This window comes from Lepidothrix coronata, unplaced genomic scaffold, assembly GCF_001604755.1.
Source record: "Lepidothrix coronata isolate B3197 unplaced genomic scaffold, Lepidothrix_coronata-1.0 Scaffold102, whole genome shotgun sequence".
Classification (NCBI taxonomy): Eukaryota; Metazoa; Chordata; class Aves; order Passeriformes; family Pipridae; genus Lepidothrix; species Lepidothrix coronata.
This window is the reverse complement of record NW_016690282.1, coordinates 3,183,991-3,197,524: the sequence shown is the minus strand read 5'-3', so window position 1 is coordinate 3,197,524 and position 13,534 is coordinate 3,183,991. Positions and strand designations below refer to the sequence as shown.

General features: G+C 44.7%; 1 protein-coding gene across 2 annotated transcripts in view; it reads left to right on the top strand.

Annotated features, from left to right (window-relative positions):
• Window positions 1-13,534, top strand: part of BTBD11 (BTB domain containing 11) — a 182,629-nt gene that overhangs the window by 112,888 nt on the left and 56,207 nt on the right. For both annotated transcript variants that reach the window (XM_017823415.1, XM_017823416.1), the window contains exon 4: window positions 10,681-10,833. In XM_017823415.1, the coding sequence (XP_017678904.1) occupies window positions 10,681-10,833 (153 nt within the window). The remainder of the gene's footprint in view (window positions 1-10,680; window positions 10,834-13,534) is intronic.

Sequence of the window (13,534 nt, the reverse complement as noted above, 5' to 3'; positions counted from 1 at the left end):
ATTTCCTTTTCCTTTCGTTGTTGCTCAGCTATTCTGTGTTTTGGAAAAGAAAATGAGAACTTCTATTTCTGGCCTAGCAGGTTTGGGTTTAAATGTGGGGTTTTTTTCTGCGCGCTAATATGGCTCAACAGCTGTGATTGGGGAAGTGGAAAATGAATAGGGTGTAGTGTGTAGAAAGGAGAAGTCATTAAAGATAGTGGGCTCCAGCCGCACTGAGTACCCGGGCACAGGAGTAACCTCAGGGCCGCTCTGGCCAGGGACGTGGCAAGTTCCGGCTGTGCTGCTGTTGTCCCTGCTCTGGGGATGGCCAGGGCAGGGGAGGCACACCTGGAGCCCTGCTATGACTCAGGGTCTGATGTAAGGTGAGAAGGAGATGCCACTGAAACTGGCAGGCAGGTGCCATAGTGCAGGGCAGCTCTGCACCCAGGCACTGCAGAAAGCAACTGGGACAGATTGCTGACCAAGAAAATAAATCCATGTCCTCTCAAAAGCCCAGCAAACCCTCTAGTAACGCAGGTCTCCAACTGTGTGCTGTTTCCCTGCCACACTTCTCACCAGCTGTAAACCAGGCATCCCCAGGATGGATGAGAGGAGTGGCTGGTGCTGGTTGGTTGGAAAGTGATGGATATTAGCTTTTAGGATGGGTATTGTGGTGATGCAAATGCAAGCTGATTTGTCAAGTTGGGTTCCACATTTACATCCCAATGTATGTATTGGGGTGTACATGTGAGCCAAACTCTGATGTGCACGTGTGCCCCAACAGCTGTGCATGTGTGGCTTGGTTATTGTTTCAGTGTGAGGTCTGCATCTCAAAAGCAGCATTTGAGGATGTCATTGTATGTGTAGCTGTAAATGGTATATAATATGATATCTTAATTGACATACTTTTGTATCACTCACAGAAGACCATACCAGATGAAACCCTGGCATTAATGATGTTACTGGGAATTTTGCCATTTGCCTTTGGATGACATTTTGTTTCCTTTCAAGTTTGGGTCTCTCCATGAGCATGTTTGTCGCTTTTTGTTCTGTTATTTCCAAAGAAGGAAAAAAACCAGGGAAATGACAAGAATCCAGAATTTTATTTTTTTTCTTCTAAATTATTTTTAATTTCATGATTTGTCATCCGGCCTTGCTATTGTGGAAGGCTTAACTCGTGTCCAAGAGTGGGTAGTATGCACAAAAAAAATTTAAAAAATTAAAAAATGCCTTCACCTGATCCATAGTCCCCATCTGTGGGCGTAATGCCACTGGAACCAGAGGGAACATAGGAGTGAATAATGCTGAGCCTCTGGTTTTGTAAGACTTCTTCAGACTTCCCTGTGCAGAAGTGAAAAGGGCAGGAATATTTTAGCACTTGCTTTAATAGGTTTTCCTTTCTCTGAGGTCGCCTTAATACAAGTCCTGTTCCTTAGAGCACTTGACATGCTGATTATTTAAAGCGATCGTTCTTTGCTTTATTTTGAATACTCCGTCTGGCAGGATGTCTTCCTTTGGCAGGGCAGCGTAATGCCTGCGGCGTGCGGTGAGGGCCGGAGCAAGTACTCAGTGTTATTGCCAAGAGCTTGTGGTCACTTTTGGAAGGAGCAGATACATCTCCTGTTGCCTAATCAAACATGCGTTAGTACTTAGTGCTGGAGTGGGAGCGACGCAGGGCTAAGTGTGAGCCCGGATATTTCCATGGAGCTGAGTTCTGGGCGTTTAATCAGCTGGATGTAACCATCCTGTACTGCTCAGAAAGGAGAACAGTGAAGCTGACTTCTCTTCAGTGCTCTGAGGAGCTTTACTGCTCATTTCCTATCTTTTGTTTTTTACATGCAAGCTTGCTTTGTGGTCCATGACTTAATTCTGGTGGTTTCGGTTTCCATGATGGGTTTTTGTGCGTTGCGGGGAAATGGGTTTGTTAAACATGACACACTTATATGCAGAAGATTTGCAAGAGTTGTGGCGTATCTGTGTGACATATTCCCTCTCCAGCTGTGGCAATTGCTTTTATTTTGGAAGAAGCCCAGAAGGAAGCAAGGAGGTCCAGGCATCTTTCCCCATCCTTGGCCTTTCTTGTGTCCCTGCTGGTGCAGAGAATCCAGGACTGTATGGATCTGGCTGTAGGCAGTATTTTCATGAAATAGGGGTTGCCCTTGGCTCCTGTGAAGCCAAGCTGGCTACTGACTTGGCCCCCTTCTCCCTGACAGTGCAGGCCCAGGGTGGAGAGGGTCGTGGGATGCAGTCAGACAATTTTGACAGCAGTTGCAGGGCTTGGTGGCATCATAAGACCGTCCCATTCTTCCCACCCAACACCAGCCCACCTGGATTTCGGCTGAGGTAGGGAGCTGCAAAGGCTCTACACGTCCTTCTGCAGAAGCTGGATATGGGAGAGGAATCCAGCATGGTGGCATTGCTGCCTGGCTTAGCACTTTCCAGCTCAAAAAGCAGTACCTCCCTCAGAGTCTTGGGGGACACATAAAATGGGATTTTTACCTTTGAATAAATCCGGCACTTTGTTTCTGGGGAGCCTTTCTCTGTGTTTACTCTTCATGGAGGTAAAGAAATGAGAATGCGGTATGTTTTAAGAGTGTTTGTCTTTACATAAAATAAAAGGGAAAAATTATATAGCAAAACTTGTTGCAGGGGGGAGTCGGCTTTCATGGGAGGGGGAGGAGGTGGAAAGAGGCCAGGTTTGCTCAGAAAATGTGAAAAACATTCCCCACCTTCTAAATGCCAACAAACCCAACTATAACATGGATGTGTGATCCCCTCCCGCCCCAAATTCATATTCTTTCAATCTGGTCACTTTGGCAGAAACTCTCTAAATTTTTGGCACCAACGCAAGCCAGTTCTGCTGAGAATGAGTACCATGTAGATGGCTATTTAGGCAGGCATGGAGGTATAGAGAAGGGGTGGACCTGTTTGTGGGGTCCCCCTTCCCTAATGCACCCAGCCAGGATGTGATGGAGCCATTTATCTTGTGCTGGGTGTTTCGTACAAAAGCAGTGCTCCTCCAGTGCCTCCACCTGCAGCGGGTGCGAGTTATTTAGGTTTGTTCATTCTTTTGCTTTCCCAGGAATTAAAAAAACGAGAAGGAACTGTAGATGAGGCTGCTGTTACCAAGATTTCTTTCTTGCTTGCTGCTTCTAGTTTAATAAAAAGATCTGTCCCGTGGTTGTGTTTTGCTTCTCAGCCTCTGTAATGCTTCTAAAAATATTGCAAGTAATTTCTTGAGCACCGGAAAGCGCAGAATCTGTAGTTGCAGATTTGTGTCATGTTTTTTTCCTTAAGTGGTTCCTTACCCACTTTTATCCACAGCTGTATTGACAAAGTCCTCATTACTTCCTAACTTGCCATGTTCCCCATTAACAACTCATTGAGAAGCTGCAGCTCAGCAGCTCAGCCGGTCCAGAACCACCCATTAATTCTGCTCACAGACAGCAGAGTTCCTTCTCCAGTGCTTCCTCTGCTGCTGCACCTTGCAGGAGCGTTAACTCCTTGTACCACCTGGCAGCCATTAGCTTTTCTCCTTGAATCTTAATTGAGTTGATGGATACGTGTCTGGTTTTAACCTTCTTTTTACTTTTCCTTAAATACTATTCCCTGTATGTGGAGCAATCCCTTAGGAAACTCCCATGGGTTATTATTGCTTGCTTTTTATCTTTCTGCCTGCCTTGCATGCTCACATGGACACACACACAAAAAAATACGTGTCCCTGCATGTGTATATGTGTGCAAATTGTAGCCTGGAATCATTTGTGATTGATGGAGAGAGTTTGAGTTATCTGAATTTTGTTTCGTGCTCCAGATAGTTATTAGTGTACCTGGCTAATTAATGTGATGCAGCCCCCTTAATGAGAGGAGTGTTCCACTGCTATAAAAAAACTTGAACTCTTTCAAAACATTTTCGTAATTGCTACAGCCGTGTCTGCAGTACAGATTATACCCATAGGACAGTTTCAGTAAAAAGATCACTAGGGAAATGTGTCCCTGATCTAAATTATTTTATGGTACAAACTCCATGGATAGGGCAGTCTTCAGCAAAGACCACAGAGAGTGGAGAGGATGGTGGGTAATGCTAATGAGAAACAGGTAAAGCACTGGGAATATGGAAGTTCTGCTATGAAACCTGAATGAACCTGTATATGCAGAAGGGATTACATATGCTTGATGTGCCAGTATGCCATAGTCCCATGTAACCCTATCTGTTTTTATCCACTGTTTAATTGGAAACTTCACGTGGTAAAGCCATAGCCTTGCTGAAGTCAAAGTTCAGACTGGAGTTGATTTGACTGAGAACCACTGAAAAGAAATCCAAATACATCCTTACATAAATCCTCTAGGTTTGCATCCTAAATATCAAACTTCCCTTTTTAAAAATCCCTTCAGCAATGGTATTGGCAGCTGCCTGCAGCGTGTGAGACATCACATGTCACGAGAAATAGTTCAGGCAGTGTTTGTAGCTCGGCTGTTACACTGCATATCCTTGCTGGGCTCGGGTTGTATTCTACATCTAATTTATCCAGCTGGACTTAGGATGTCCATGGGATGGCTATAGGATTTTTTAAATAGAGAAAATTGTGTGTAGCCCTGTGATAACAGCATGGTATCCAGGCTGTTCTGTGCTGCACTCCAAATGCTGGCGTCCCCTCAGGGATTTATGCCACTGCCAGTAGTGTCAAATCTGATGTCAAAACTGCCAGTGAAATATCTCCCCATTGTGGTTGCTGGCTGAGTCATCACTTTGACTCAGTTGTGTTTTAAGTCTTGGCCTTTAATGTTTTCCGTGCAGGAGAGGCAACAGGGACAGCTTGTTCCAACACTGGATGCAGGTTCAAAAACCATGATTTGCAGATACCTATGTGTGGACTTGGGAGCACCAATGATCTGGTGCTCAAAAGCATGAGGGTAAACCCTCCCTCCGCCTAGGTGGGTCTCCCTGAGGGTGACACACTGCTTGTGTGAGAGCATGGAGATTTCACCCTTTGGCCTGCACAAAACGCAGAATTGGTTTTGTCAGAGGCTGGCTGCTTGTGTCACCCTTATCTGAACTTCTGGGGTGGCAGAGGAGCTGCCTAGCATGGAGTAGCTGCATGAACTCAGCATGGAGCATCAGTCAGCATTGCTGGGTCTCTGGGAAGGATTGGACTGGCAGCTTTTTGAAGGCATCAAAAAAGTATTTGCTCTCTCTGAAGACAAAGAGCTTATGTTGTAACTATAAATGAATTTTGCAGCCCAGAAACCCGTCTAAAATGTGCTCTATACGTTGGAAAAAAACATGCTTTTCTATCTTTCAGTAAGGCTAAAAGTGGACTAGCATTGCATATATAGTTTAATCATATGTTCTAAATGAAATCTGTCAGAACTGTGGAGGCTTTTCCATTTATATGTTGGGATTTTCTTTAAAAACCACCCATGAAAAACATGAACTAACAAAACAAATGTAAAGAGCTTTTTACGGTGTTAAAGCTGCTGACTCATATGTGCAAGAAGAAACATCTCCCTACCTTTATCTAGATAGGCTTTTACTTGTAAAACTACAGCCTTATGCTTCTCAGAAGCACCTTTAAGTCTTACTTGATTGCTTTTGAAAATTTAAACAGCAGCGATCTGTGTGTAGCAATTTTCCAGCCATTGCCACAAAGCTTTGCAGTCAGCACTCCTTGGCTGGAGTGAGAAGAAACTCAACACCTGTAACATTACCATCCTCCTCAGTAGCTAAAGGATCCTGCAAACAGAAATCATCCGAAGCAAGTTGTAACAATTGAACTGAGTTAAAGCAAGGTCAGGTCTGTTCAGCTGTGTCCACTTCAGCTGGTGAAACTGAGGGAGGGACAAAGGGAGGTAGTTGTGGGAATTCATGTCCAAATAGGATTAGCCCTCAGGAATTTGTCTGTTATTGTGATACAGACCGTCAAGCCACTCCCCTCCCTAGAGTTTGATTTAATATAGGCAGCGATTGTGCGCAGGTGGCAGGGCAAGGGCTCCATAGGTGTCTGAAAAAGAGCAGTGTGAAGTGCCCCTGGAAATAGAGAGAGGTTGCTGTGCTGCACTTGAAAAGATGATTTTTTTTCTATGAGCACTGTGTTTGGGGAATCTCTCCTGTGTGCTGATGAGCTCCTGTACCCGGAGTGTGCTGCAGGCTCTACTGTGAGCAAGGGGCTGGTGGCCTGTCCAGGGTTGGTGAGCCACAGCAGCGTGGGAGGACTGAGCTTGGCTGAGGGGCGTTCAAAGGTGATGAGTGTGTCATCAGGAAGGCAGTTTAAGTCTGCACAACAGAGGAGGTGACAGGCAATAGTTCCCAGTTTGGGACTTTCATCATCTGGCTAAAACGATTGGAGTCACCCCCACAGTGGGAATTGGGAGAAGGAAGTGAGACAGGACACTGCTTTCCTGACAAGGGGGGTACTGCCAAAAAGGTGGATTACTTGCTATAGGGGAGAGGGAGTGGCTGGGGAGGGGAGGAACTGCTCCAGCTGCTGGGAAATCAGAAGGGAGTGGTTGTGTGTGTAGTGGCTCTGCCCTTGAAGGACTGGGCAGAATGCAGACTTTGAAGCTGGTCAGTGGCCAGCAGGGAGTCTGCACCCTGCGAAGATGGTAGAGACAATGAAAAACCAGGGCCAGGGGTCCTTTGGAGCTGGGATTTGTCAGAGTGCTGGCCCCAGTGCTTTGCAGCTCTGGCGTTTGCAGCAGGTGGTGTCCAGACAGGAGCTTCATCCATCTTCTCACAGACCCACGCAAAAATAATGAAGCATCCTATTGCATTTTATGGTGCACATTTCTCATGGTCTTTCATCTGACAATTTCTCTTGTTTATATAAAGGTATAGTGCCACCGATAACAACAATAACAATAACAGTACTACTTACACTAATAATAATGAAAAGGCCTGAGTTATTGCATATGCATGACAGGACTTTTAATATCTCTGTGTGTCAGCAAGTGAGGGACGGGAATGGTGGGCAGCCCAGGATGGCTGTGCATGTCTCTGGAGGGAGTGCAGGTTTTAGGCAAGCCCTCATGTGGTTAAGATGGTGTGATTAGAGAGGATTATGCGTTATGTTTAGTTCCCCTCCATAATACCTGCTTTTCTGATGAGCCATTTTGTAATTTGAAGTGCCCCAGAGACATCAGCCCCACGAAAACCAAGATAGGTTTGATGTCTGATTGGATACGGAGGGGTTGTTGGCCCCACTCCCGAGGGAGGGTGCTGGCAGGGCAGGGAGCCGGGATGTGTGAAGGGGATGTGGAATGGGATGTCTGATAGCAGGACAGGAGAGGAAGGCAAGTGGTTGTCCCTTGTGGGGGAGTGCCAGCAGGTTATTACCTGCAGATGTCTTCAAGGCACAGGAGCTTATGGGTCCTCCAGCTGTCCAAAAATAGATGTGAGAGGAGCACTTGGCAGCAGGAGGAAACAAGGAAGGATGCTGCGTGGGAAGAAGAACCAGAGATGTGAGGGTTTGTGGAGCACTCATAATTGCCTTTTCTGATGAAGGCATGCTCCAAGAGGAGCCAGCTACCCCCTTGCTGAGAACAGGGGGACAGGGCCCAGAAGGGTCCAGCCCTCTGGGATCTGCTTTATGTTGGCCTCCTCCATCCCTCCTCCACCTCCCAGCTCCTTCGCGTGGGATGGGAATTGCTCTGTGCAGAGACCTCTCCCTGCTTCCTGATCTGGCATGTTTTTCCATTTAGATGTCAGCTCAGGAAAATACAAGTCTATGCCAAAAACCATCTTTTTTGGGGGATACTACTTAAGTCCATGCTTAACTTTGAACTGCAGGGAATTAAAGAGGATGGAAGCATGCATTTGAAGTTAAGCACAAGTACAGAGATGGGCTGGAGGAGGAGGAGGTCAGAGCACTCACTGACCTGCAGCCCAGGTAAGGTGCTTCTGCAGCAGTTGAGCTGCTCCTGACTTTCCATATCCTTGAGGCAGAAGCCCAGCATGTTCCTACCATGGTTAGATTAGTTTAATTAAGACATGCTTCCAAAGCATATAACTAGGTGACTTACTTGCTATTTATCTGCTCTTGAACACATTATTACTGAACTCTCCTGGTTGTTACCTGCCTTTGTACCAGAGATAAATCAACATATACACCAGTGATATGATGTGTTTGCCTAACCCATTTTCACACAGTGCCATTTGAGAAGTGAAATATTTCTTGCTGATGTCACATTGTCTTGTGGGTTGTCACACCCTTATAACTTAGTGTTCCTCTTTCTTCTTTGGCACACAAGCAGTATTTAAAAAAAAAAAATCCCCTTCACATGGTGCATAGGCTCTTGAAGGGTATTTTTAACCTATTGCACTCAGACATATTTGGTTTTCTTCTCAAAATACAAATTCCCTGACATGCTGAAATATGCAGTGATGATTTTTCTTTCTGCCTCGGAAAAAGGAATCTAATATATTGTGAGTAAACTCTGCATTCTTATCTAGGACTGAAATTGGACTTCATAGAAAATTCCCCTGCTTCTGCAGAACGCCAGTTCTCTTCCCCTTTGGGATTTATTGCACCAAATAGCCATGCTCATTTCTGTTTCTCTGTTGAAGCTTGCAAGTCTGGGAAAAGAAAAAAATGCAATTTTATAGTGCAGTTATCTCAGTTCCTGTAGATATTTTTAGTTGCTCTGCTCCTTACTGTGGTAGGGCCAATTTTGTTCTGGGGGGTTCTGACCTGCACAAGAGGAGGAAAAGTGAACCGCAGAGTCCCCTGCTCAGCCACAGCTCTCTGCTTTTCTGTTCCCCCAGCAGATGTTATAGGAAGGCTCTGTACAAGCCTGTCTTCATTTCTCTGATCCAAAGTGTTCAGTCATGCAAAACATATCCTCGAATTGAGTTTTCCTTTAATTGTATTCCTAGAACCAAGTTATGTCTGTAACTACGTACAGTTTTACACTTCCAGTGTGATTTGCAGCTCCCTTTCTGCTGTTTGCTCAGCAAGTGGTGAAAAAACTCCTGCTGATCACTTGTCCTCAGCTATTTAATGCTGCAGAAGAGGGTCCCTTCTACTCCTAAGATGCCCTGGGGAGCAGGTCACTTTCTAGGAGCAGATACACCCCTGCTTCCCCACTCTCCCTTCTCTGACTCCTGCCACCCTCATGACAAATGAGCTGAGTTATGGAAATCGTTTCACGGGAGCTGTGGGAGAAGATGTTCCATCCTTATCTGCCTCCTTATGTGGCCTGTGGCAGGTCTGGGGAGAGCAAAAAACCTTGGAAACAAATGCAGCCTGGTCTTGAGGTGACGGCAATGTGTTGGAATAGAATAATGATGAAAGTGGCAAGTCGGCCAAAGATGTCATATTTCAAAAAGAGGTTGTTCATTTAAGTGCCCATGAGATTTGGGAACCCGGCGTCCTCGGGAAAGTTAGTGGCCTCAGGGTTTCTCTGTCCTTCGGCGCTTTTGAAATATCTCATCCCTCCTCAAGAATATTAATATCAGAGCTATGTAAAGCCAAGTCCTCAAAAAGGGAAATAAATGCAGAAAGAGCTATAAATAGGAAAAGATATTCCAGAATCAACATCTTCTTAAATAATTTTTCTCAGGGTAGATCCTTTTGAGGTAAAGTTGTATATTTAAAATGTAAAATATTTGCCTACTCTGCACCTAATACAGGCGTTTTTTCCGTTTTTCCATGAAAAGGGACCACAGAAGGAAAGGCAAGTAAGAGACTTGCAGTGACCTTCAAGGTGTTCAGCTGCAGTTATTTTATTAGTTTTATCTCTGAACTAGGACTTGAAGCTATGGTTCTCATTTAAGTTTGGCATTTTTCTCTTGGTTCCCAAGTAGTTTTTAACATAGGTGGAGCAAACTGTGTGCTGCATGCTTCATCTAAGGCTTGTGCAGCTCTCACTGGGGCACAGAGCTGTACAGGCATTGTGAAGGACCATGTCTCTGATAGTGCCCAAACTTTGCTCAAGGTGAGGCTGTGGCCCAGAGTCCCACCATTCACTTTGGGGGTTGGTTTTGTATATTTTTGCTCAGTTGGCAGAACAGCTGGCACCCAAAGCTGTAGCGGTTTGATACTCCTAAGAGTGAAACAAAACGGTCTTGATTTCTGACCTCACTCAAAGATAACCTTCACATCGGCTGCAAAGTCTCCCACTTTCCGTGCTGAGCACAAAGTGCGCGTTGCATCAGCAGGAGATGCTGGAGACTTCCTTGTCCATCCCCTCTCCATCCTTGGCATCTCGGGATGGAGGCATCCCTTCTCTCTGCCCAGGTTCATTCTCCTATCCCTGTGGTAAAGTGGCAGGGGAGCATACCCAGGCCGTTGTGTCAGCCAGAGCAGGACATGGTCCTGTGCCAGGCTTATGCCCTCTTTTTGGGATTACATTGTGTGAAGGATGGGAGGAGGGGAAAGAGGGCTTGCCAGGCAGGTGCACTGACCTCACAGGAGCCCCATAAATGAACGTGGCTCATAAATCTCACTCTTCAAATAATCCTGCTCTGGTGACAGGGTGAGACATCTTCATTGAGACCTACTTGAAAATTGCTGAGCTGGTTTGCTCTCCCATTCTTTCATTTTGCTTGATCCCTTCTCTCTCTCTCTCTCTCTCTCTCCATAAATATATATTCTCCCATATATATGCACACGCACACACATGCACTCCCCTGGTGTCTCTTTCTCTCTACCTGTTATTTCCGTGCCAGGGTACTGTAGCATTCATGTTTGTGTGCTTCCCCAGGCCGTTCATTGTGCTGCCTCCCCTGATGGAATGGATTCGGGTTGCCGTGGCTCACGCGGGGCACCGTCGCAGTTTCTCGGTGGACAGCGATGACGTACGGCAGGCAGCGAGGCTCCTGCTGCCGGGAGTTGACTGCGAACCTCGACAGTTAAAGTAAGTCCACAAAACGCAAATCGGCTGCTTTGTGCAAAATGTGTCTCTCTCTCCTAGTGAACAGCAAGCAGGCAGGCAGAGGGCTCTGTTATTGCCTGGAGAGGCGCATGGATGCTCCGGCTCGTCACTGTGTGTGTTGCAAAATCAGCTCCTGGTATTTGCTCACATCCGTGGATAAGCTGGTTGCATGGTAATGGGTGCCTGAATATCTCACAGCTGGATCGAGCCCCTAATCTGCTCATCAGAGCTCATATGGTGGTGGTTTTTTTTCCTCTTCCTATTAGATTCTGCTTGCTAATGAGGGGCTGAAACCTTCTGCTAATTGTCTGCTTCACGTTGCTTTGCTATAAAGTACTGAAATGTAATTGGCAGGGCTGCAGATATTTTTCAGGGCTTTGTTTTCAGCATTAATGCTTAAAGGGCACATTAAAACTTATAGGTAAGACTACTTCTTGCAGTAAAATTGTATTTTTCATGCTAATGTCAGTTCAAATCAGTTGTAAATGTCAGCTTAGATAATTTGACTTTTTCACGTATCAGATGTGACCTTTGGGTTTTCTAATGGAGTCTTAAAGTATTTATTGCCAGGATATGTTTTTAGTGTCTGTTTTGCCTTATTATTGTGTACTTGTATAAAAGTACGATCTAGGGCCATTCTGGAGTCAAGAACATGTTTGGTTTTGATTTTTATATGAAAAGGCATTCTGAATCTGCCAAAGTAGAAATTGTTTACTGCTATTGCTTCACAAATTTGTACCCAAACCCCAATTTTCAGCAGTCTGCCTGTCCGTACAGCAGTAGGTGCGTTCTTTCCTGCAGCACAGAAAGCAGAGGGGTGATTCCCGTGATTAGCTGTGACAACCTTCATCGGAGCAGCTGCCTTCTGTTGGCTCTGGCCTTGACCTCCTCTTTCACCAGAGAGTGAATAATACTTTAATTTGAGATCTACATAGGCTTTTTATAGTCGCAGCTATTCAATATTTAATTGAAGAAATATGTTGAATTTCAAAAGCCAAATCTTGAGCGTTTCACATTTCAAACCTTGGCTGTAATTGCTTCCCATCTCGGCCCTCATTTCCAGAAGTGCTGCATTTTGTGTCCCTACTGAAATGTCAGGACTTACAGGTGTAGGTACTACACTCTGTCTGAAGACCTAGCAGTTGGTTCTGAAAAGGCACAATTAATTTAATACCTCTCCAAGTATTCAGGCAGGATTGCAAATAAGGCAATAATGTTTCTACCCTACATCCTCTGTCTTAAAAATTAAGGTAGATACAGTTAAATATCTGAGGATTAAAAGAACTTACAGTATACCACTGCTAAAGTTGTATTTTGACTCTGTGTGTGTGTATATATATATATATATATATATATATAATATGCCATCAACTGTTAGACAATTTTCCAGGAGTCTAAAAATAATTTGAACTTGTAGAGAGTTGTATTATACTGCAGAAGAATTTATTAATTATGCGGAACAAATCAGCATTTAGTTTATAAGTTGCCAGTAAGAATTCATTTTACAAAGAACACAAATGATTGCTGTTGTCCTGCTTGTCTTGCAAGTGGGAATGAGCCTGAAGAACGCAGCCTGGGATTAATCAGGTGAGAATAAAAAGAGAAATGATTCCTGAGACAAATTCTGGATTTTAGAGAGACCAACCTTTGCAGTATGCCCGTATTTGACTGCAGGGGCCCAGTTCATCCATTGATGTCCCAAAATGACAGTCTCTCTACAGTGCTGACAGAGGTCTGCAAATGACTATTCATGTGCTTTGGGTTTTATTTTAAGGTCTGTGCCTACTGCCACTATAGTGCAGCAGGTTCTTTGTGTAGCTGCAAATAAGACCCTGGCTGTCTGTAATCCTGAGATCAAAGGAAGGACCAAACTTTTCTGAAGAATAATGTGAGGATGTTAATTTGAAACTTTGCAGCTTTTAATTTTTTATTTATATTCAGCAGACCCTCAGCACTCCCGATTGTCATAAGCCAAACACAAATCCTTCATGCCTCCCCATTAGGGAGGGTGCCTTTCCAACTCTCAACTCCTCAGTGAGCATCAGTTCTATAAATTCAAACACTGGATGGGGGAATACAACTTTGCAGGGGATGGCTTTTAAAATAAGCTGTGTAACAGATGAAAGCTGGAGGATTTTAAATGCAGTTAGTTTGATAAATTTTGTTACTTTTATGGTAAGGGTTTAGCAAGTAGAACCTTGAAACTGGTTCAATTTCTAGGCTTTTCATTCACGGTCTTCTTTAGTCCCTAAAACATAGAGACCTAAACCCAAAAGTTCCCATGGTCCCATGTGATAACTTCATGGTTGTTGTGTTTATTCACAACCTGTCATTGCAAACACATAAAGCAAAATCATCTTCCATGCTGGAGAAAGACTTGCATATGGGCAGAGGGAGAGATTGGCAGGATCTCAAAAGGCTGTGAAGTTCAGGATCAGTTTGGATAAAACCCAAATGTTCAGCTTCTTATCTGGACTACAGCATGGAGGTCTCCCAGCAGATTCATGTGACACTTCCCAGCACAATCACGTACTCCAGCAGTGAGGTTCCTGATCTGTGGCTGTGTAAATTGTCTCTGCTTTTTTTCTGCCTTTCATTCCTCTGTTCCACCCTTTTTCTGATCCTTTTTAAAAAATCCATCACCTTAATTTCTTTCAATGTTTTCATCTCCTGACAGAGGAGC